This window comes from Panthera tigris, chromosome X, assembly GCF_018350195.1.
Source record: "Panthera tigris isolate Pti1 chromosome X, P.tigris_Pti1_mat1.1, whole genome shotgun sequence".
In the NCBI taxonomy this organism is placed as follows: Eukaryota; Metazoa; Chordata; class Mammalia; order Carnivora; family Felidae; genus Panthera; species Panthera tigris.
The window spans coordinates 87,178,168-87,204,614 of NC_056677.1; the positions used below are offsets into that span (position 1 = coordinate 87,178,168).

The 26,447-nt window shown below is 38.0% G+C and overlaps 1 protein-coding gene across 2 annotated transcripts in view; it reads right to left on the minus strand.

Annotated features, from left to right (window-relative positions):
* Positions 1-26,447, minus strand: part of NUP62CL (nucleoporin 62 C-terminal like) — a 92,388-nt gene that overhangs the window by 47,993 nt on the left and 17,948 nt on the right. For both annotated transcript variants that reach the window (XM_042975166.1, XM_042975167.1), the window contains exons 2-4: positions 10,162-10,266; positions 8,537-8,635; positions 2,842-3,001 (exon numbers count right to left, since the gene is read on the minus strand). In XM_042975166.1, coding sequence (XP_042831100.1) covers positions 2,842-3,001; positions 8,537-8,635; positions 10,162-10,219 — 317 coding nt within the window. In that variant the 5' untranslated portion in view covers positions 10,220-10,266. The remainder of the gene's footprint in view (positions 1-2,841; positions 3,002-8,536; positions 8,636-10,161; positions 10,267-26,447) is intronic.

Here is a 26,447-nt window from a genome sequence, read left to right on the forward strand (position 1 = left end):
AATCCACATATCAAAACCAAAAACAAAATAAAAATGAAAGAAAACAAAACTACAGACCAGTATCTCTCAAGAACTTAATAGAAAAGTCGTCAAGCAAAATACTAGCAAACTAATCCAGAAAAGTATAAAAAAATTATACACCATGACCAAGTGGGATTTATCCTACATTTGTGAGGCTGGTTCAACATTTGAAAATCGATCAATGTGGGGCGCCTAGGTGGTTCAGTGGGTTGAGCATCTGACTTCGGCTCAAGTAATATGAGTTTGAGCCCCGCATAGGGTACTGTGCTGACAGCTCAGAGCCTGGAGCCTGCTTCTGATTCTGTCTCCCTAGCTCTCTGCTCTGTCTCTCTCTCTCAAAATAAATAAACATTAAAAAAAATTGAAAATCAATCAATGTCATTCACCATATCATTATGCTAAAGAAGAAAAATCCTAAAATATTGTACCAATTGAGGCAGAGAAAACATTTGACATAAATATGTCCAACTGATTTATGACAAAGATGTGAAAGCAATTCAGTGGAGGAAGCTGAAGACTCCCTTTCAACAAATGCTGTTGGAAAAATCGGACATCCACAGACAAAAAAAGAAAATGAAACTTACTCTAAACCTCACACTTTACAGAAAAATTAACACAAAATGGATCCTGATTTAAATGTAAAATGTAAAACTGTAAAACTTTTAGGAAAAACTGAGAATCTTTGGGATCTAAGGTTAGGCAAAGAGTTCTTCAACTTGATATTAAAACACGATCCATTAAAGAAAGAACTAGACCTCATCAATAAAAGTTTTTACTCAGCAAAACTCCGGGTTAAAAAGATGAAAAGGCAAGTTACAGAGTTAGAGAAAATATTTATAAACTACATATCTGAAAAAAAACTGAATCTAGAATGTAAAAAAACTCTCAATACTTGAAAATAAAAAAAGAAATTCAAGTAGAAAATGGACAAGACATGACATGAACAGACACATCATCAAAGACAGACATGCTGATGGCAGAGAAACACATGAAAAGATGTTCAACATCACCAGTCGTCAGGGAAATGCAAATTAAAACTGCAACGAGATATTATTTCACATCTATTAGAAGGGCTAAAATAAAAAAATAGTGACAACATCAGATCCTGGTGATAATGCAGACAAGCTGGGTCCCTTACACATTGTTGTTCGGTGTGTAAGATGGCACAGCCACTCCGGAAAAGAACTTGGCAATATATTAAAAAAAAAAAATAAACACACAACAACCACACCACTCAGTAACTGCACTATGGGCATTGATCCCAGAGAAATGAGACTTACACTCACAAGAAAAAACCTGTACACAAATGTTCCTCACAGCTTTATTTATAACTGCCAGAAACTGGAAACAACCTAGGTGTCCATCAACAAGTGAATAGTTCAATTATAGTTCATCCACAATACCATGGACTACTTCTCAGAAATCAAAAGGAAGAAAGTACTGATACACATGACAACCTTATCTTAAGGAATTATGACTAGAAAAACAAAACAATCCTTAAAGATCACATAATATACGATTCATTTGTATAACATTTCTTTAAATGTCAAGGTTATAGAAATGGAGAACAGATTCCTTATTGCACAGGGTCACGAAAAGGAGGGGAAGGTAGTGAGTGTGGCTATAAAAGGGCAACAGAAAGGATCCTTGTGCTGATGGAACTGTTCTATACCTTGACTATATCAATGCCAATATCCTGGATGTGATACTGTACCTCTAGCATAGCAAGATGTTATTATCGGGGCATACCAGGTAAAGGACACAAAGAATTTTTTGTATTCTTGCCCAGAAGTACATGTGAATCTACAGTGGTCTCCAAATAAAACTTTAATTTAAAAACCCAAACAAGGGGTGCCTGGGTGGCTCAGTTGGTTAAGCATCCCACTCTTGGTTTCGGCTCTGATCATGATCTCATGGTTTGTGAGTTTGAGCCCCACATTGGGCTCCATGCTGACAGTGCGGAGCCTGCTTGCGATTCTCTCTTTCTCTCTCTCTCCCTTTCTCTCTCTCTCTGCCCCTCCCCCACTCACTCTATCTCTCTCTCTCTCTCTCTCTCTCAAAAATAAATAAACTTTAAAAAAGTAATAAAAAATAGGGGCGCCTGGGTGGCTCAGTCAGTTGAGCATCTGACTTCAGCTCAGGTCATGATCTTGCGGTCCGTGAGTTCGAGCCCCACGTCGGGCTCTGTGCTGACAGCTCAGAGCCTGGAGCCTGTTTCAGATTCTTTGTCTCCCTCTCTCTCTGACCTTCCCCCGTTCATGCTCTGTCTCTGTCTCAAAAATAAATAAACGTTAAAAAAAATTTTAAAAAAATTTAAAAACCCCAAACAGTTAGAGAGGGACATGGTATAGATTCTAAGATTATAGGTTCTGGAACTCAACTGGCTGAATTTTAATCCTCGCTCAACCATTATCAAGTGTACAACAGGGGCAGATTATAAAATTTGTATGTGCTCCAGTTTTCTCATCTATAAAATGGGAACAAAATAGTGCCTACCTCATAGGGTTATTGGGAAGATTAAATGATATGATGTTTGTAAAGCATTGTCACATTGCTAAATATTTAGTAATTTAAAAAACATTTAGCACAACAAATGTTAGCTATTATTAGTAATAGTAATAATAGTATTATAATGGTAATAAGACAAAGGCATGTTGTTAATTGTTCAATTTATGAAGCTACAGAAATCCTTTATCTGCTCCTTTGACGGAGTAATTTACCTAAAATTCAAACACTATTCTACAGCTATATAAGCAAACTATACTTTGTACATGATAAATAAAATGAAATTCACACAAATTTTCAAATAAACAGGCTTACTTAACAGTCGAAGTAAAAGGTATGGAATTAATACCGACTGGAACAATGCTATTAATCCCAGCTGATGCCAGTGATCTTAGATTCAAAGTAAAGCCACTGGTGGTTGTGGTAGTCGTAGTGGTAGTAGTGACAGTGGTGGTGGTCGTTGTTGATGCTGTAGCTGGAAAATAAAATGTGTGTTATCAAGAAATGAGAGACTTATTTAGTCCGTGATCATTCAGGATAAAAACTATAGAAGCATTTATTTTTATTTATTAATTTTTTAATTTTTTATTTTATTTTCAAGAGCAAGAGAGACAGAGCACGAGCAAGGGAAGGCAGAGAGAGGGGGAGACACAGAATCCAAAGCAGGCTCCAGGCTCTGAGCTAGTCTGCACAAAGCCTGACGCAGGGCCCAAAGTCACAAACCTCAAGATCATGACCTGAGCCAAAGTCGAACGCTCAATCGACTGAGCCACCCAGGGGCCCCATTTTTTAATTTTTTGAAAAATTTTTTTATTTATTTTTGAGAGAGAGAGGCACAGAGTGTGAGCAGGGGAGGGACAGAGAGAGAGGGAGACACAGAATTGGAAGCAGGCTCCAGGCTCCAAGCTGTCAGCACAGAGCCCAACGCAGGGCTCGAACTTGGGAACCACGAGATCAGGACCTAAGCCTAAGTTGGACCCTTAGTCAACTGAGTCACGCAGGTGCCCCTACAGAAGCATTTTTTTTAAATGTGAATATGAACTCAAAGTTGTATGGATTTGCACTTAACATTGTTATAATATGAAGTGATATACAGCAGGCCAGATATCTGGGTTATCTCTTCTGCCAAAAATTAAAAATCCTGGATATATTTGTAGAAAAATAAAATTTACAACTTAACCAGACCTGTAACCATTAAAGAAATTGAATCAATCCTCAAAGCTCTTCCCATAAAAAAACCTTCCAGACCCAGATGACTTCGCTGGCAAATTCTACTAAACTTTCAAGGAAAGAATAATTGCAATCTTATACAAACTCTGTACATCTATACTTTTGTACACTTACATGAATAGATCTGTGTAATTAATTCTTAGAAATGAAATTGCTGGATCAAAGGGTCAGCATGCCGTAAGTTTTAATATATCTTGCCAAACTGCCCAACCAAAAAGATTTTGCCAATTTACATTTCTATCAATAGGGGAGAGCACCTGTTTCTCTACATTATAGCCCATACTAGGCATATATCTTTGCCAGTCTAATAAATAAAAGTCTCTCAAAGTTTCATCTACAGCCCAGACCTCACTTCTATGTGTCTTTTCCTATTGCACCCCTACTAGAATTCCCAGCCCTCTCTAGATGAAATCCTCAATATACTTCATGGCCTAACTCAAATTCTTCCTTCCTGGTATTTGTCACCCACTTCTCTTCCACTCCACCATTATCCCTTGGTTTTGTGAAACTTCTATAGCACTTTTGGTTTTTCCTACACACTGAGCACTTAAAGAACAATTCACAGAAAAATGTGCCTGGTGGGACCTGAAAATGTTCTCTTTTCTTCTTTTTGGTTCTCTGTATTTTCAAATGTTCTCAGTAATTAATAGATGATGCTTCTGTAACAAGAAATTTGTTATAAAAATATATTGTAACACATGTACACAATTGTTTGTTTTACATTAGCCCTGCTTTCCCAATTAGCAGTACTTTCAGGTTAGTGACTGTATTAGATAAATACATAAATCATGGTGCCTGCCAAAATATTCACAGCCTATACTGAGGGAAACTGGCCTACTCTGTTCCTGCTGAGGGGCCAAGCTCAGATATTCCTTCTTTATTCCAAGAATTCTGTCCTTTGCTCCTGATTCACAGTCAATTGGGACAAGGGTGGGCATCTGAAGTACGGTATCCATCCCATATACTACTGGCAGCTTATACAAGGGCCTGGCATAGAAAACTCTAGCCAAGCAAGGATAAAATAGGTCAGCATCTCATTTTCAAAAATTTATAACTATGGAAAGAATCAGACTATAGGTAGAAATATGGAAATATTTCCAAAAATATGGAAAGAATCAGACTTTAAGCAGAAATTTGGAAGTATTTCCAAAAGTGTAGAAAACATCAGACTATAGGCAGAGGCGGATTGAAAGGACCTATAGAGATCACACATGAAGTAGAATTAAGGAGTCTGAGCAAGCCAAAATTAAGAATAAGCTAAAATTGGGGTGCCTGAGTGGCTCAGTCAGTTAAGCGTCCAACTTCGGCTCAGGTCACGATCTCGTGGTTCATGAGTTCAAGCCCCGCATCAGGCTCCATGCTGGCAGCTCAGAGCCTGGAACCTGCTTTGGATTCTGTGTCTCCCTCTCTCTCTCTGCCCTCCCATGCTCGTGCTCTGTCGCCCTCTCTCTCTCAAAAATAAACATTAAAAAATATTAAAAGGATAAGCTAAAATTGTAAGGTATAAAAAGAGGTAAGGAAACCAATGGAAAGTTTAAAAAAGTAAGGGTAGACTAAGGGAGAAGAGCTGAATTATGTTTATGCAACAGATTCAGGAGGTCCCTAAAAGTTGCCTTTAGAACAACTCTTAAATTCTGATTTCTTTCAAGTTCAGTGCCAGGACAATACCTGTGTTAGATTTCTAAAAGATTCCATTTCCCTTTTGGCCACAAGAATCCTTAAAATAATTTCCCCATTTTTTGTGTTAGCCTTTCTGAGGGTGGAATGAACACCACAAGGAAAGACCATATCCAGTCACAAAGGATCCCTGGGGTCACTTATCACTCCAAACACTTGAGAAGATTACAGACTGGATCCCATGTGGCATTATTTACAATCATATGTCATCATAATTTTCACTTGAGAATAAAAATCTTATCTGAAAAGAAATCCTTCCCCAGAAATACTGAACCTTAATGACACTATCAAGACCCCTCCTGTATTGATTAGTTCAAACAGAAAAACAGAAAAGCAATTAAGAAAAAGAAAGAGTCCTTCTTATAAAGCTTTTCTTCACCCAAAGATTTTTTTTCAAAAAAAATAGTAATCTGTTTTGGGGCACCTGGGTGGCTCAGTCGGTGAAGTGTCTGGCCTCAGCTCAGGTCATGATCTCACGGTTTGTGGGTTCAAGCCCCACGTCGGGCTCTGTGCTGACAGCCTACTTCAGATTCTTTGTCTCCCTTTTTCTCTGCCCCTTCCCTGCTCATGCTGTCTCTCTCTCTCTCAAAAAAAATAAATAAGCATTAAAGAAAGTAATCTGTATTTCCTGACATGGACAGATGTGCAAAGATGATATATAAGAAAAATAATTGTAGGATTATGTGTGTGTGTGCATAATTATCCCATTTTTGCAAAACAAATAAATTCAATGTGTGTTTGTATGTGTTTGGAAAAAAAGGCTGGAAAGATAAATACCAAACTATCCTTTCTAGAGACAGTGATATATGTACACACAACACACACACACACACACACACGCACATCCGTGTGTGTGTATGATTTTTATAAAAAGAAAAGCAAGCATCATCACTACCAAAATATCTGCACAAAGATGTTGAGTGATACCTTCAGGAAATTAATACCTGTCAGCCTAAACATAAAAGCATCCTGAGTCACAAAAAAAATGGTATGATTATTTTAACCTTTTAAGACAGTATTTATCTTTGTTCCTTAGCTTTTATGGTATTTTAAAAAGGTATAAATTAGCTCTGGCATAGAAGATAATACTCAAATGCCAACAGTATTTCAATTCATACACAAAAAAGCAATGGATTTGAGAATGAAAGTTCCATCACAGTCTGATTTTGTAGGTTATGACTTTGGTCTAAACTAAATGCAGCCATCTTTACATTATCTGTGTAGTAAAAGGGAAGCACAGTTCTATAAATACTAAGACATAACTGCCTATCACATTTGTATTTAAATAAATCTCATTCTGATGTTCTTAAAGATGGTTATATAAAATAGTGAAAAGATCCTTTAAAACATCCTACTATCTGATTTTCCTATCCAAACAAACATTTTCCATACAAAAGATAAGACTGATAAAAAGCAAGCTTTCTTGGGGCACCTGGCTGGTTCAGTCAGTTGAGCATCCCACTCTTGGTTTCCGCTCAGGTCGTGGTCTCACGGTTCATGGGTTCGAGCCCCACGCTGGGCTCTGTGTGCTGACAGCATGGAGCCTGCTTGGGATTCTCTCTCACTCTGTCTCTCTCTGTCCCTCCCCTGCTCATGCTGCGTGCTGGTTTTCTCACTCTCTCTCTCTCAAAATTAAAAAAAACTTAAACAAAAGAGTTATTATTAAAAAAAAAAAGCAAGCTTCTCTTAAAACTTGCTGATTATACCTAGGGCAGAGAATAATGCCAAATGGCTATAAATTTGCAGACAGACACTTGAAAGCTGCCCTACAAGGCTGATCTGTGAGGTGAAAAGTCTGAGCAAGTAAATATGCTTGGGGAGAAGGAATGGTAAGTAGGGGGAAAAACTAACTCTGGGTTAAGGGTGTCAAGTTGAGACATCTGATGGGGAGATGGGCATGTAAGGTAATGGTAGATGCAATGGCGATAAGGGGTGGGTTAGGAGCAAAGGTACCAGTTTGCAGGAAGGAATCTGAGACCTAGCTAGGGAGGGGGTGAGTTATGGCAGGGTCCTCAAAGCGCATGCAAATTCTTATTTCAGTGACTCTACCCATGGCTGAAAGAATCAGTTCTTTGTTCAGCATTTTAAAGGGGGAAATTATGGGCTATGTTATTTGCAAATATGGTAACTTTTAAAGTTCTCAAGACACACCCTTCACAACTCTCATAGGTTAGCTAGTTGCCTAGTACACAGTAGAAACTCAGGTAGGTATCAGTCATGCAAAAGAATAAATAGATGGTGGACCTCTCTGGTTAGGAATAATTTCTTTAAATTTAAAAGAGATTGACTTTTAATTTATGCCAGGTTTGAAGAAAGAATCGTTCAGCCTCAAGTAAACTTTAAAAAAAATTTTTTTTGAATGAGCACAAGTGGGGGAGGTGCAGAAAGAGAGTGGGGACAGAGGATCTGAAGCGGGCTCCATGCTGAAAGCAGCGAGCCGGATGTGGGGCTCAAATTCATGAACTATGAGATCATGACCTGCACCACAGTTAGATGCTCAACCAACTGAGCCACCCAGGTGCACCTCAAATAAACTTTTAAAATAAGACAAGTAAAACTTTCCTAAAATGGAGTCTGACTTAAATGGTAGGTTTAAGTAGCAACTGACTCCTAGCCACCCCGCTCATTATAAGGCAACGACTGGCCAAGTTCTCTTCAACCTACAACCTAACTGGCTCCTAACTGGCAGAAATAAATTTAGGATGGAAACTCTTGTAATCAGCTTTAGGATAGGGTCAACTTTAATGCAGGTCAAAACTTAGATTAAGTTCTAGGGAAAAATAACTATCAATCTCAATCTACTGGGTCAATGTAAACACTATGATCAATAATAAAAATTCTTAAATTGAAAAGTTGACAAGAATTTGATAGCAGCTTTAAGTATGGTCATATCAAAGGACTAGTATCATCGGTATCAGATGTCTCACTACACTTTGGCAATCGTCAGTACTGGTGTACCTTTTGCATACTATGATGAAATGATCAAAACTTACTCAGATGATACTAAAAACTACAGAATGCAATGTACTTACTGCTTGTTATACAGCATACTTCCAATGAGCATCCAAACACATCACACACTCCAATAATTCTAAAATCTTACTAGATACAGTATGAGCTCCTCCACCCATTCCAGGAAATTTGAATCCAAATCCCAAAGTTAAACCACCAAATGCTCCATTCGAAGTTGTTGGGGAAACAACTGCAGAAAAGAACATAAAGATTACCTATTACACCTTAATTTAAAAACACTGAGTAATTTATATAGGGTCTTTTTCATCTGAAGTGTCCTTTACAAACTTTTGGCTAAACTCCAAAAACCTGTGGCTAATCCATTTATAACAAATGTTCAGAAAAGGCAAATCTATGGAGACATAAAATAGATTAGTTATCTGGGGCTGAGAGACCTTATTTGGATGATAGAAATGTTCTAAAACTGGATTACAGTTTTAGTGGTAGTTACACAATTCAGTAATCTTATTAAAATCACTGATTTGCATGCTTAAAATAGGTTAATTTTATATGTAAGTTTTACCTCATTAAAGTTAATTTTACAAACACTATGGTAGAGCTTTCTTTTCATTTTGTAGGCAAGGACATCAAAGACAGGAATGAAAACAAGCCTGTCAAAGGTCAGAGGGCAAGTCTCTGATTGAAAATCGAATTCATGCAACAACTATAAGTTCTAACCTCAGACATGGTCTTATTCACAAAATCTATCGTAGTGGAGAAGGATATTGCTTACACATATCAAAAGGCTTCCAGAATCCCAGTCATGTCTCAAAAGTGGAAGTCTACTTGGTAGAAAATACAACTCAGGTGGTAACCAGCAATTTTAACTAATGTTTACCTATGCCAACTTCACAAGAGGATAGGGATGGCAGACCACTATTTCTCACCCTGAAGTAGGCATGAGCATTTCCTGGCAAGTTTTATTCCTAGGAATGGCGACAATCTTGCTATAACAGGGCTGTGGGGGAGAGGGGTGGGGGATGGAGAGCATATTACAGCTAGGGTTACAATAACAAAGTCTAATGATAAATGTCATGGCACTGAATATATCTTGAAAGCAGAGTCAGTTTATATGGACCTGTAAAAAAAGAATTACTCAACATTTGTTATTACTGTACTAATGGAAGATACATAGCAAAGAAGTTGGGGTTACAAGATAATTAATATCCCACTTCTCAGCTCTACACATCCAGATGTTCCTCTTCAAGGAGAGAAGCCACAAGACATCACACGGTGTCAATTAAAACCGCAAACTGGTCCTTTTGTCATCTATCACTTCTGATAGGTAAAGCGTAAGGACCACAAAACTGGTCTATCTGCAAGAATACATTATAGCAAAGCTCCAACATTCATTTCCCATTTTATCTTATTCACATGGATAATAAGACTTCTTCTCTTTCAGACATACTTGGCAAAACTCCCACTCTTACTATTCCCATTAGCTTCAAGAAGTTGTTTCAAAACATTACAATGTTAATGAATTATATGCTTAAAATTATCACTTTAAGCTGGAATAATCATGTTAACATAAAATTCACAGCTAAAGCCATGACAATTGGGTTCTTAAGCAAAGCTACTATTGATATCAGCAGTTACAGATGGGTTCAAGCATAATGATAATTTATGAGATGCAAGAGATCCATAGCTTATATTGGCAAATTAAGCGAAGTTGCCTGATGCGAAATACCAGGCTTTTCTCTGCAACCAGTAACTTACATGAGAACCCAGAAGCAACAGTGGAGGTAGAAGCATCTGACACTGAAGTAAACAGCATGGTGCTTGAACGAGCAGTGGCGTCAGCAGTCGATGCTGAAGCCGAACCTAAAAATCAAAGTCATGAGCAGAAAAATATGTCACTGAGCAATTTTTTAAAAAGCAAAACAAGGTTTTATAACAAGGTTCATTTATATGGAGAAACTGAAACAGAGCAAGGAAAATCAGATACTCTGAAATCTAATAAAATAAAACACAATAACAGCCTGATTAAAAAAATAGTTTATTAGTAATACTGAGTACAGCCAGTCTTCTAGCACCATCATAACAAAGAAATTCCACTTTATGGAAGAGGGGGAGCCTCCTCCAGAGCTGCAACATAAGAAGTCCTACGGACCTATATTCCCCAGTGAAACAACCATAACTGGTAAAAAAGAAAATACAATGTTGAAATCTCGGGAAATTGTCCTACAGGTATACAGCAAATAAAGAACATTTACTCAAGAAAATCTGCTAAGACTCAGTAATACCAGTGAAAGTCTGGCATATGACCCACAATCCACTTCTTCTCCATCCCCATCCTCACCCTGAAGGAAGCCACACTCCAGGCAGGAGCTGCCAATAAGACTGGCCCAGGCTCCCAAACAAGAGACAAAGCATTTCACTGGGGAGGGCAAGCAGCCAGCATATCACCTCCAACGCAGATTTAATGGGTTGAAGCAGATTTAATGGGCTGAAATTCCTGGCAAGTAGAGCCAAGAGTTGAGGGACTCCCTTCCTTAGGTCAGCCCTCATTCATAGGGCAGAGGCTCTACACCAGGCACATCAAGTTGAGAATATTGGAGCCCCATCACCCTTACCCTGACTGCCTTTCCCCAGCTCACTTATAGGGCTGAGCTTCCACACCTGAAGAGATAAGCAAGATCAGAGGAAACTGTCACTGCACAGCGCCCAAAGCAATGTTTCAAAGATTCTGGCCAAGGGTAAAGGCGGCCCATAAAAAGAGAGTTCCCAAGCTATCCCCAAAAGAATTGACTTTATTTGAAAAAGAATGTGAGGAAATTCAAGCCAAAAGATTCTCTCTCTCAAAAAAAATTTTTAATTAAGAGGAAGCAAGTACCTTCAGGAGACCAAGATTTAGACTGTAGACTAGTTAGTTTACCAGAGGTAACTAGGGAAAGAGAAGGTTGAAGAGGCCTCCTCCTGAGATCAGAAGAATTAATACTCATACATGCTACACCTTGGATGAATCTTGAAAATAGTAACCTAAGTGAAAGGAGCCAGACACAAAAGGCCACATAATGTATGATTCCATTTATATGAAATGTCCAGAATAGGCAAATCCATAGAGAGAAAGTAGACTAGTGGATGCCAAGAGCTAGGAGGAGGGGGTAATAAGGTCTGACTGCTAATGGGTACCCAGTTTGTTTGGGGGGTGATGAAAATATTCTGTAATTACATAGTGGTAATGGTTGCACACTCAATGAATATATTTTAGAAACGTTGAATTTAATACTTTAAAAGGGTGAATTTTAAGATATGTGAATTATACTTCAATTATGCTATAAAAAAGGATCCTCTCAATAGAAGCAGAAAAAGCATTTGAGAAAACCGAACACAGCTTCATGATGCAAGGTTCAACAAACTAGGAAGAGAAGGGAATTTCTTTAACATGATAAAGAGCATTCATGAAAAACCCACAGCTAGTATCATATTTAATGGTGAAAGACTGCATACTTTCCCACTATCATGAAGAACAAACTAAGGATGTCTGCTCTTACCAACAATACATTGGAAGTTCTAGCCAGGACAATTAGGCAAGAAAACAAAATAAATGGCATCCAGATCAAAAAAAAAAGAAATAGACCTATATCTATTTACAGGTGACATGATCATGATTACAGAAAATTCTAAAGGAGCCACAAACAAAATCTATTAGAACAATAAACAAGTTCAGCAAATCTGCAGGAATCAAGATCAACATAGAAAAATGAATTACAGGGGCACCTGGGTGGTTCAGTCGGTTAAGCATCTGACTTTGGCTCAGGTCATGATCTCATGGCTCATGAGTTCAAGCCCCATGTCAGGCTCTATGCTGCAGACAGCTCAGAGCCTGCAGCCTGTTTCAGATTCAGTGTCTCCCTTCTCTCTCTGCCCTCCCCCACTAACACTCTGTCTCTCTCTCTCAAAAATAAATAAACATTAAAAAAATTTTAAAAAAGAAAAATGAATTCCAATTCTATATACTAGCAATGAACAATCCACAAATGAAATTAAGAATGCAATTCCACTTATAATCACTCAAAAAATACTTAGGAACATATCTAACAAAAGAAGTACAAGACTTATACCCAGGAAAAGATAAAACATCATTGTAAGAAATTAAAGACATCCTAAATAAATGGAAAGATCTCAGGTTTGTGGATCAGAAGATTTAGTATTGTTAAGATGATGTAGTAGACAGAAAAATGGTCCCCAACCATAGCCACATCCTAATACCCAGGGCCTACAGACATATTACCTTACATGACAAAAAGGTCTTTATAGACGTGATTAAGGTTTAGTACCTTGAGATAGGGAGATTATCCTGGATTATCCAGGTAAGCAAAATCTAATGACATAAATCCTTAAAAATAGAGATTATTTCCAGGCTGTGGGCAGTGGGAGATGTGACTACAAAAGAATGGTCAGAAAGATGCAAAGTTGCTGATCCAAATGGCCATCTAACACATGAAAACAAATTCACTGTCATTAGTCATTGGGGTATTGAAAATCAAAACCACAATAAGATTCCACTTCAAATGGACTAAAATGGCTATAAATCAAAAAGTCAGATAAAATCAAGTGTCGGTGAGGATGAGGAGAAATTGGAAACCTTATACAATGCTGGTGGGGATGTAAAATGGTACAGCCACTCTGGAAAGCTGCCTCACACTTCTTCAATGTGTTAAGCATAGACTTACCATATGACCTAGTAATTCCATTCCTAGGTATCTACACAAAAGAAATGAAAACATATATCCACACAAAAACATGTATGTGAATGTTCATAGCAGCATTTTTCATAATTGGCAAAATGTGGAAACAACACAAATGAACATCAACTGATGAATGGATGAATAAAATATGGTAAATCCATACAATGGAATTTTATTTGGCCATAAAAAGGAAAAGGAGCACTGATATATGCTAAAACATGGATGAGCCCTTAAAAATTTATGCTGAGTAAAAGAAGCTAATCGCAAAAGATCACATATTTTATGATTGCTTTTGTATGAAATGTCCAGAATAGGGGAATCTAGAGCCAGAAAGCAGATTAGTGGTTGTCAGGGACTGGCAGAAGGGAGGAATGGATAGCGTCTGCTCATGGGTATATAGTTTCTTTAAAGGGTGATGAAAATATTCTAAAACTGTGGTAATGACTGCACAACGCAGTAAATATACAAAAAAGTAATCAATTGTACATTTTAAATGGGTAAATTACACAGCATGTGAATTACATAATAATAAAACTGTGAAAAAATAATAAAAAAGTCTGGGATAGTTTCAGAAAACAGATTACCTGCCTCTTGCTTTAAAATTTCAAATAAAAATAAATAAAATAAAATTTCAGATAAAAAAGTATATAAAAAATAAAGCTAGGGCGCCTGGTGGCTCAGTCAGTTAAGTGGCCGACTTCAGCTCAGGTCATGATCTTGCAGTCTGTGAGTTCGAGCCCTGCATCGATCGGGCTCTGTGCTGGCAGGCAGCTCAGAGCCTGGAGCCTGCTTCTCTCTCTCTGCCCTTCCCCTGCTTGCTCTCTGTCTCTCTCTCTCTCTCAAGTATAATAAACATTAAAAAAATTAAGAAAAAATAAAGCTAAAGAAATTAAGTACATAAAGACACAAATGAAATTCACTGGTTAACCAAAAACAAAGTTTTATCTTTTTCATCCTCATTCTAGATCATTGTACATGGCACATTGTAGTAAGTGCTCAATTAACGCTTCTGCTGAACTGAACTCACTTTTTCCAGATTCCAATATACAATTACACACATTCTATTTCCTCTTCAAAAGGAGAAAGTACTCAATAAGTAACTGTACTTGAGTCTGTTGTTGCCTACATCCAACTGTTGAGCAACTCATGGCAATATATAGCATAAGATCCTGCTATCCAAAAGATCTAGCACCTTTGAGGGTGAAGAGGACAGGGAGATGCTGGGGAGGAATTGGGAACATTACCACATACCTTTGACTATTTAAAATGTGTACTGTGGAAAATCCCCATGTTTCATTTAAAAAAATTTTTTTTAACGTTTACTTATTTTTGAGACAGAGAGAGACAGAGCATGAACGGGGAGGGTCAGAGAGAGGGAGACACAGAATCTGAAGCAGGCTCCAGGCTCTGAGCTGTCAGCACAGAGCCCGACGCGGGGCTCGAATTCCCGGACCGCGAGATCATGACCTGAGCCGAAGTCGGCCGCTTAACCGACTGAGCCAACCAGGCGCCCCCCCATGTTTCATTTAGAAGAAGCACGCATATAGTATACTTTTAAAGAGATGATCAATTTTACAGCAAAGGAGTTTTAATATTTATAATTCATTACCAACAGGTGAGGCTAAATTTTTATTATGAGCTTAATGGCTACTTTAATTTCCTCATTTGAAATTGCCCATTCATGTCATCTACTCATTTTCTCATTAAGACTATTGTCTTATTATTGAAGTGTGTATCAAGGCTATTTAGTCAAGTGTTGCAATAATTTCCCAGCCCCAGTTTGTCATTTGTTTCTTGATTTTGTTTTTGTTTTTTATGTATTCAAATATTTCCATCATGTTTTTTCCTTTATGGTTTATATCTCCATATTATGTTTCAAAAGGCTTTCCCTCTTAAACATATAAAAGGTGTTCAACCTCACTTTTATTTTTTATTTTTTCAATGTTTATTTATTTTTGAAAGAAAGAGAGAGAGAGAGGCAGAGCATGAGCAGGGGAGGAGCAGAGAGAGAGGGAGACACAGAATCTGAAACAGGCTCCAGGCTCTGAGCTGTTATCACAGAGCCCGACACCGGGCTTGAAGGAACTCACAAACCGTGAGATCATGACCCGAGCCGAAGCTGGATGCTCAACTGACTGAGCCACCCAGGTGCCCCATCAACCTCATTTTTAGGAGAAAATCACAAATTATAACTATTGAGAACAATTTCACCAGACAGATGGGAAGAAATTAAAAAAAAAAACCTAGTAATACACTCTGTTAAGGACACTGTGGACAAACAAGCAGGCTCTGAGGTTCCTAATGGGGGTGTAAATTGGTATAACCCCTATGGAAAACAATCGGTCAATTTTTTTGTGTTTTTGTTTTTTTAATTTTTTTAAATGTTTATTTATTTTTGAGAGACACAGAGAGACAGAGTGCAAGCAAGGGAGGGGCAGAGAGAGAGAGAAACATAGAACCCGAAGCAGGCTCAAGGCTGTGAGCTGTCAGCACAGAGCCCCACGTGAGGCTCGAACTCACAAACCATGAGATCATGACCCAAGCCAAAGTTGGATGCCTAACCAACTGAGCCACCCAGGCGCCCCAACAAGTGGCCAATGTTTTGAAAATTCCAAATGAATCTATCTTTTGAACCAATAATACTTCTCAAAATTTATCTGCAAAGATGTACTTGCACACCTGTAAAATGACATGTAAAGTGATAGCCATTTCATCCACTGTATTAGCAAATGAAGAAACAACCTATATGCCCATCAGCAAGGGACTAAATAAATTATAGCACATCTAGACCATGGAATTCTATGATGCTACAAAAAATACTGAGAGAGGAGCACCCTCAGTCAGTTAAGCATCTGCTTCTTGGTTTAGGCTCAGGTCCTGATCTCATGGTTTGTGAGTTTGAGCCCCACGTCAGGCTCTGTACTGACAGCAAAGAATCTGCTTGCGATTCTCTCTCTCTCTCTCTCTCTCTCTCTCTCTCTCTCTGCCCCTCCCCAACGTGTGCATGTGCACTCTCTCTCTCAAAATAAATAAACAAAAACTTAAAAAAAATACTGAGGGAGCTATCCATACACTGATTGATGTGAAAAGATCCCCAAAATGTTTAAAGTAAGTGTATAAAGTTTATAAGTTTAAAAAGGAAGGCATAGAACACTGTGTATACTATCATTTATGTAGAAAAAATAAAGGTAGAGGGCTAAGAATATATTTGTTTATTTGCTAGCAAATCCATGAATAAATTCTGAAAGGATATATACAATTACAGTGGTCAGCTGAATCCAGGGAGTAGAGGAGGTGGGGGTAATACAGGGTAGATGGGCGACTATTTATAGTCTTCTTTTTGAACCATTTGCCTGAACATACTACATATTTTTAAATTATACATAAATAAAAGTCCTTTCCCCAACCCAAGAAATACTGTTTACATATGAAGGGGCGGGCCTACGCCGGCCGACTCCATCTTGTTCTGTGTCCTCCACCTTGAGTGACTATGTCCCCGACATGGCCCCTTTTCCGGGAAAATCGCAGAAACCTCAGACCACGCCTCCTCCCCTTGAGTAACCTCCCGCTCATCCGCTCACCCATTCAAACTTCCTGATCAAAACACGCCCAGCGACCTGCGTAACAGGACTCCGACCCTTCCCCAGCCAATCAGCTGAGGCCACAGCCATTACCAACTGCCCCTAGACCCGTATAAAACCTTTGTGCTTTTGAAACTCGCTCTCTCTCCCCGGTATCTCACCGCCGCGTCGGTACAGGTAGGGGATTGAGCTCGAGCTAGCTCGAATAAAGGCTCTTTTGCTTTTGCATCGGACTCGGCTCCCTGGTGGTCTTTGGGGATCACGAATTCTGGGCATAACACATATTGTCATATTTATATCTGCGTTTTTTAAATGTTTCTGATTTCATTTTCTACCTTTAATTCACCTAGTATTTCTTTTGGTTGATCTTGTTAAAAAAAAAAAACCAACAACAAAATTCAACAGAGTAAATCTGAAGATCTAACTGACTTTATTAAATGATTCATGAATCAGGCAGTATCTCATCTAGCTCGTGGGAATTATACAAAATAATTTTTTTGTTTTTTATACCAAGAAGGGTGTGTCAAGAAAGTTATAAGCAAAAGAAAAGAAAGAATTGTTTCAGGCAGGATCACCTTCTTTTAGGGGGAATTGCAGGGGATCTTATTATGCAGATGACCTCATCTTCTTTTGGGGGATGTAGAGGGCCCAAGTGACAGATAACCTCATCAGTGCTTATCAGAAAATTCCTGACTGACCAGTTAAGACTTAATATTTCTGGGGGAGGTTGAAACAGCAGTTAGATTAGGTATTAAGCCCTGGCTTATTGATTTGGGGTCTTAACCTAAGTGACACCATTTTGGACCTGTGGTTTTCTTTTCAACAATCTTTTTAGGCAAAAAATCCCCCAAATCACCTGGCTAGTCAGGTACTGCAATTCATTTACTCACTACCCCATCCTCTCTCCCCACAGATTTGAAAATGTCTTCATACACCCAGATTTATTTCTATACTTTAAAATTTTTCACTAATTTTTCTATCACTGTTCCACAAGAAAATTTCAATTATAGCACTAGAAGTCATGTGCTTTTATATTACACAATGTTTTAAATTTACAGGAAGATAATAAACTTAACATACATTTTCATGTATTTTCCTACAAGTACTCCATCATTACTTTTCCTTAAAAAACAAAAGACTTGACTAGTCTCATGCATTTATTCCCCCATTTAAACTTTAGACTCTAGTCAAGTCCCTCTTTCCTTTCCCTCCCTCCAAATTTCTATTTTAAAAAAGCCCAATTTGGGAGTCATTTGTCCCCCACCACAGGAAACCACAACATCATTATAGTTTCAACCTATTCCAGAAAGGTGACCTTTTAAAAATCAATCTGAAATTTCCTGATCAGTACTAGGGAGGTAATCTGCAGGATAAAAAACAAACAAACAAACAAAAAAACCCTGCTGTTCCCTTGCAGCCGAAAGACACACACGCAGCCAGAAACAATCCTCTCTTTTCTTTTGCTAATAACTTCTTGCCCCACCCTCCTTCCCATAAAAACCTTCCATTTTGTAGAATTTCGTGAAAAATCTCTCTACTTGCTAGATGGGATGTTGCCCAATTCATGAATCGCTTAAAATGCCAATTACCTCTTCAAATTTTACTCGGTTGAGTTTTGTTTTTTAACAATTCCCATTGTGGTTTTATAAGAATTACATTAAATGCGTAGGTTAATTTGGAGATACATGACATTTTTATATATCGAGTCTGTGCATTCAGTGGGTCTCTTCACTTATTCATGTCTTCTATTATATTCCTCAGTAGAATTTTGGAGTTATCTTCAAATAGGTAATGCACATTTCAAATGTTTATTGCTGGGCATTTTGAATTTTTGGTTGAAATTGTTAATGGGACCTTTTCCCATTATATGTATTTCCCAACTACTATTGCTTAAACATGGGAACACTATTGAGTTTTGTATTTACACCTGGACATATTACTGAAACTTCTTCACTAGTACTAATTTAAATTGCACTTGATATATGCCAATATTTTAAAATCCTAATCTTTTGTCTCAGGTACTGGCATAATTTCAGGGCCTGACCTTAAATCACATACCCAGAGGTAACTAAGGAAGAAAATACCGTCTAATATGATTTGCTTTTAAGTTATAGGAGTCCTACTCTTAAATAAAAAAGGATTTAAGAGACAGTCTTATTTTCCTAATCATAGAACTAGAGCAGGGTTTTTCAACGTGGCATCACTGACATTTGGGGCCAGGTAATTCTTCATTGTGGAATACTAGCCCATGCTGAGATATAATAAGAAATGTACAGAGGTGCCTGGGTGGCTCTGTTGGTTGAGCATCCAACTCTCGATTTCAGCTCAGGTCATGATCTGTTGGTTCCAGCCCTGCATCAGGCTCTGTGCTGACAGCGCTGAGCCTGCTTGGGATTCTCTCTCTCTTCCTCTCTCTGTGCTGCATCCCCCATCCCCCACCCCTACCCCCGCTCGCGTGCTCTCTCAAAATAAATTAAATAAACATTTTTTAAAAAAATGTACATTTGGTCTGTGTCCCCTTTCCTGGACAGATCCTAAAACCCTTGTAATTTCCTAAGTGATGAAAGTGATAGAAACATCTTTCGTTATAATATTTGGTTTTTGTCCCCAGTTCATGAAATAGCTCCAGAAGTAATATAGGTGAAAGGACCCCCTGGTTATTTATTACCAGGCCTATACAACTACACTTGATTTACATTAATGAGGTGAACTTTATTTTATTTTATTTTTATTTTTTAATGTTTATTTATTTTTGAGAGAGACAAAGTGTGAGTGGGGGAGGAGCAGAAAGAGAGGGAGACACAGAATCGGAAGCAGGATCCAGGCTCTGAGTTGTCAGCACAGAGCCCGACGCTGGGCTGGGACCCACGAACTCTGAGATCATGACCTGAGCTGAAGTCAGATGCTAAAGCAACTGAACCACCCAGGTGTCCCTTAATAAGGTGAACTTTAAAGAGCCCTGAATGATGAGCAGCTGGTTGCCAGAGAAACCGACCAACTGACTGCAGCGTTAGAACTTTTACCCCACCTTCTCACCTCCGGAAATGGGAGGGGCTGAAGATGGAGTTCAATCATCATTGGCTGATAATTGAATCAATCACGCCTACATAATAGAACTTCCATTGAAACCCTAAATGAAGGGGTATGGAGATATTCCAAGTTAGTGAACACATGGAGGTTGCTAAAAGGGTGACAACACCTGGAGAAGACAAGGAAGATCTGGGCCGCGCCCCCATTCCTTCCCCTATTTCCTATGTTGTATCATTTATAATAAACCAGTAACTGTAAGTAAAGTGTTTTCCAGTGTTCTGTGAGCTGTTCTAGCAAATTATCAACCCAAGGAGGGAGTCATGGGAATCTCCAACTTCTAGGCAGTAGGTCAGAAATACACGTGACAACCTAGGACTCACAATTGGAATCTGAGGTAGTGGTCAATTCCGTGGGACTGAGCCCTTGAAATATTTGATCTGTGATAACTCCAGGTAATGAGTATCATAACTGAATGTAGGGAACCCAGCTGGTGTCCAGAGAGTTGGAGAATTCGTTGGTGTGGGAAGAACCCCCCCCCCCATATTTGGTGTCAGAAGTGTTGAGTGTAGGGGACACGAGATTTTCTTTTATGTGCACTGCAGGATATTTTGCAGTGTGACTCTGAATAAAGGAAACCTCATTTAAAATGGGGTTGGGAGGCCAGAAGAGGGAGCTCTCACACCATACCACTCGCAGCCCTTTGTAGGCCCAATAGGAAAAAGACTGTTTTACTAAGCCAGCAGAAGGAAGATCTTCTCCTTGCTTGGCAACAGCCCAGCCAATGAGAGACTGTCACAACACAGCCAAAGAAAAGCCACTACACTTCAAACACGCAATTTACTTCAGTGGACTTCTTGTTTACAACAGTCCCTCCCAACTCCCCCCTTTTCTCTAAAAGAGCTTTTTTCTCCTTTGTTCTCCAGACTTGCCTATGGTTTTGCTGTAGCCTGCTTGTCCCAAATTGCAATTCCTCCTCTATTCAAACAAACCCATTTTGCTAGCAAAATAACTGGCTCTTTTATTTTCAAGGTCAATCAAGGTCAAAAGCAGCATCCCTGGGCTCTACCCACTAGGTGCCAGTAGTACCTCCCCAGTCTCAACAACCAAAAATGTCTTCAGGCATTGCCAAATATCCCCTAGGAGAGGGGACAAGTCATCTCCAGCTGAGAACCACTGGACTAGAGGAAGGGTTCAATATAATTTTCTCCATCCAGTGCTATAAGGATACCCAAACCAGCCTTAATTCCTTGATATTTAAGAAACATAAGAAAATGCCAACTATTTTAACCAGTTGTTGGCCATAGAAAATAGCCAAGAATGTTTTCAACAGAATTGGGAAAGGTAGACTTATGCTACAAGATAGCAGGGCCTGCTACAATAACTAAAATGGTGATATTAGAACAATAAAGGGCAAATCAATAGAACATAATAGGAAGTCCAGAAGCAGAACTAATCATATATAATAATTTGCTGTATGTGGAAGTCAGCATCTCAAATCAATAGGAAAAGAATGGCTATTTAATGAAATATAATGGTTGAACTCACTAATCACTTAGAAAAAAAATAAGATTCCTAAAAATATAAACTGTAATAAAACTACAAAATTTAAGGATCTTGAGACGGAAAAGGCCTATTTGTCCAGAGAGAGGAACTCAGAAGAATAAGAGATGTGGCAATATACAAATTAAATTCTTTGGGACTTCCTTTCCAGGAAAATGGGATGCAGGTCCTTTTCCTTACTCAAGTAAAAACCACTTATTCAACTAAATATTATATATAAAACAAACATAAGAAGACCCTAAAAAGTGGTGAGAAGAAGGCAAACCAGAAAAGGATCCTGAGACCCAAGGAATGATATGATGGTGAGTTCCACAGGTTTTCTTTTTGCCTTGTATTTCCCAGGCTTGGAGTTGAATAGGCTAGCAGCCCAGAAATACCAATGGATATAGACCACTCCCCACTCCCCACATAAAAGCCCCAATAAAAGCCTGCTCTGTAGACAAAAGACAAGGAAAGGGGCAGACTAATAAGACAGAAATCTTTTAGACAATAACCACTCTAGTATAACCAAACGCCACACAAAAAACTGTGGCCCTACTTCCTACCTATCCTAGCAAACACTAAGTGAGGAGCCTAAACTTCTACCCACGTGAGACTGTAATGAGGTGTCCCAATAGCTGTGCCAGAACGGTATCAGAGAAGGTCAAGTAGGGAGCCAGGTTCTTCATCTCTGCCAGCAGTTTGTGAACCCTATCCTCACAGTGACATGGCAGGATGTTCCACCATTGCCCACCAGTAATTAGGAGACCCCTGCCTTGGGCAGCAATGGAGACCAACAGGGAAAATGAAGTTTTACTCCCACCTTATGGTAACGAAGCAGCACCCCTCTATTCCCCTGTTAGAGCAATGTCAAATAAAACCAGCTAAAGCAAAGAAAAAGAAAAGTCTTAAATCAGATTCAATGTCTCATAACATAATATGAAAATGTCCAGGTTTCAATTAAACACCCATCCTACCAAGAATGAGGAAGGTCTCAAACTGAATGAAAAATGACATTGGCAAGATGACAGAAACGTTAGAATTAATGATCAAAGATTTGAAAGCATCCATGATAAAAATGCATCAACAAGAAATTATAAACACACTTGAAACATGAGAAAAAATAGCCTTACCCAAGAGAAAGAAAAGAAAAAGAAATGAAAGTAAAACCTCAACAAATAAAAAGAAGATATAAAGAACTGAACGGAAAATTGAGAACTGAAAAAGACAATAACCAAAACGCAAACTTAAGCGGAAGGATTTGAGAGCAGAGACAGGAACCAGTGAAATGGAGGCTAGGACGATAGAAGTCTACACCAAGACATATAAAATCACTACACTTCGGAAAACTAAAGACAAAAAAAAAGTCTTTAAAGCAGCAAGAGAAAAACAGCATCTAATTTATAGGGGGAAACCTATTTAAATGATAGATTTCTCATCAGAAACCATGGAGGCAAGAGGGAAGTATAACTGTATTTTTCAAGTGCTGAAAGAAAAGAACTGCCAACCCAGAATCCAATCCTACAGCTAGTGAAAATATCCTCCAGGAATGAATAGGAAATGAAGATATTAAGAGGAAAACTCAAGAGAATTTGTTGCCAACAGACCACCTTAAATGAACAGCTACAGAAGTCCTCTAAACAGAAAGGAAATGACAACAGAAGGAATCTTGGAACTTCAGGAAGGAAGAAACAACAAATAGAGCAAAAATATGGGCAAATACAATTGGTTTTCCTGTTTGTTGTAAGTTTTAAAAATTATGTTTGATGGTTAATAATTATAACCCGGCCTGATGTGGTTCTAAAAGTATGTAGATAGAATAATTTAAGACAATTACATTACAAATAGGGGTGGGTTAAGGGACATACAGGGAGAAAGGTTTCTATACCTTGAACAGGTAAAATAACAGACTATTATACATATATATGTACTACCTAGAGCAACCACTAAAAAATCTATACAAAGAGGAACTCTCAAAAATACTATAGGGGCGCCTGGGTGGCTCGGTCGGTTAAGCGTCCGACTTCGGCTCAGGTCATGATCTCACGGTCCGTGAGTTCGAGCCCCGCGTCGGGCTCTGTGCTGACAGCTCAGAGCCTGGAGCCTGTTTCAGATTTTGTGTCTCCGTCTCTCTCTGCCCCTCCCCTGTTCATGCTCTGTCTCTGTCTCAAAAATAAATAAACGTTAAAAAAAAATACTATAGTTGGGGTGCCTGGGTGGCTCAGTTAGTTCAGTGTCCCAATTCAGCTCAGGTCATGATCTCACGGTCCATGAGTTCGAGCCCCATGTCAGCCTCTGTGCTGACAGCTCAGAGCCTGGAGATTGCCTTGGATTTTGTGTCTCCCTCTCTCTCCACCACTCCCCTGCTCATGTTCGTTCTCTCTCTCTCTCTCAAAAATAAAATAAAACATTAAAAAAATACTTAAACCGAAATGGAATTCTACATGTTCAAGTAATCAATAGGAAGGCAGGAAACAGAAAACAGGAGAATGAAAAATACAAACAAAACAAAAAATAAAATGGCAGACTTAAGACCTAACATAGCAATAATTATGGAAAATGTAAACGGTCTAAATAAGCTGATTAAAAGTGAGACTGACAGAGGGTATTAAAAAACCATGACCGACCTGTATGTTGTCTATAAGAAGCTCACTTCAAAAATAATGATAGAGGCAGGTTGAGAATAAAAAGATGGAAAAAAGATACTATACAACAATAAGTAGAAATGTATATATTATTATCAGATAAAGTAGACTTCAGAGGAAAAAAATTACCAGAAGGGCATAATTACATAATGATGTTACATAAAGAGCCAATCCCCCAATAAGTCTTAGCAATAGTATGTATATGTACTAACAACAGAGCTTCAAAATATGTGAATCAAAAACTGATAAAAGTGAAAGAAGAAATAAACAAATCCACTATTCCAGTTAAAGACACACCCCTCTCTTACCAATTGATAGAACAACTAGACATAAAATCAGCAAGGATACAGAACTCATCAAAACCATTAACCATCAAAATCCAATTGTCCTTTATAGAACACTTCGCCCAACAAAACAGAATACACGTTCTTTTCAAGTGCCCCTGGAACATCTACCAAGATAGATTTTGTACGGGGCCATAAAACAAACTTCAACTAATTCAAAATAATAAAAATGATACAGTATATTCTCCAACTACAATGGAAAGGGACCAGAAATCAAAAACAGAAAAACAACAGGAAAACGTCCAAACATTTGTAAACTAAACACATACTGAAATAACTCATGGGCCAAAGAGGAAGTCTCAACAAAAATAAGAATTACACCAAAGTAAATGAAAATGAAAATACACCCTACCAAAATTCGTAGGATGTAGTTAAAGTAGTGCTAGCAGGGAAATTTATAGCAGTAAATGTACACATTAGAAAAGAAGATGTACGGCATGGTGACTGTAGTTAATACTGTATTGTATATTTGAAAGTTGCTAAGAGAGTAAATCTTTAAAGTTCTCATCACAAGAAAAAAAATTATAACTGTGTATGGTGATGGATGTTAATTTAATTAGACTTATTGTGGTGATCATTTCACTATATATACAAATAGCGAATCATTATATTGTATACCTGAAACTAATATGTCAATTATATTTCAATTTTAAAAATTAAAATCAGAAGAAAAGTTTCTAATCAATCATCCATGTTCCCACCTGAAAACCTACTAAAAGAGCAAAATAAACCCAAAGCAAACAGAAGAAAATAATAAAGAGCAAAAATCAGTGAAATAGAAAACAAAAATAGAAAAAAAAAAATCAATGACACAGAGTTGATTCCTGAAACATCAATAAAATTAACAAACCTCTACTAAGATTAAAAAAAAAGGGGCACCTGGGTACTTCAGTCGATTAAGCATCTGACTCTTGATTTCAGCTCAGGTCATGATCTCACAGTTTTTGAGTTTGAATCCTGCATCAGGCTCCGCATTGACAGCTTGGGGCCTGCCTGGGATTCTCTCTCTCTGTTCCTCCCCCTGCTTGTGCTCTCTCTATAAATAAATAATCTTTTTTTAAAAAGAGATTGAAAATGAAAACAGAGAGAAGATACAAATTACCAATAGCAGTAGTGAAACAGCTTATCATGACACACCATGTGGACATCAAAAGAATAATACTATACCCACAAATTTGATAATTTCAAAGAAATAGACCAACTGAAAACACACAAACTACCACAAATCACTAATAAGAAATAGATAATTTGGAATTCATAATTTTAAAACTCCTAAAAAACAAATCTCCAGGTCCAGATGGTTTCACTGGAGAATTCTACCAAATATTTAAAGAAGAATTTCTTTCAGAAAACAAAACAGGAGAAACACTTCCTGACCTAATTTATAAAGCCAGTATCATACCCTGACCAAAACCAGACAGACGATACGAAAAAAGAAAACTGCACATCACGTTCTCTTATGAATATGAACGAATCGAAAAAAATCAAACAAAATATAAACAAATAGAATTCAGCAATATATGAAAGGATTATAGACCACGACCAAGTGGGATTTATCCCAAGGATGCAAAGTTGGTATAATATTTGAAAAATCAATGTGATCCACATGACCGTATCAACTAATGAAGAAAAAGCATTTACAAAATTCAATACCCAATTATGGTAAAAGTCTCAAAAAAATAGGAATAGATGGGAACATCTTCAACTTGAGGAAGGGCATCTACCAAAAACTACAGCTAACACCATACTTAATGAGAAACTAGATGTTTCTCCCTAAGATTGGGAAAAAGAAAGGATGCTTGCTCTCATCACTCTTATCCAATGTAATATTAGAACTTCTAGCTACTACACTAAAGCAAGAGGAAAAAACCTAGATAGGAAAGGAAGAAATGAAACTGTCCCTATTTTCAGATAACATGACTGTCTTGTCTATGTAGAAAATCCTAAGAAATCTACAAAAAAACTTCCTAGAATAAGTGAGTTCAGCAATGTCAGAGGATATAAGATAAACATACGAAATCAATTGTATTTCTACATACCAGCAATAAACAAGTCAATGTGAAATTAAAAATACAGTACCATTTACAATCACTTTAAAAAAGAGAAATACTCAGGTATAAATCTAGCAATGAGAAAAAAATGCCCGTTGGACAGCACTTCTGTCTTTTGTAA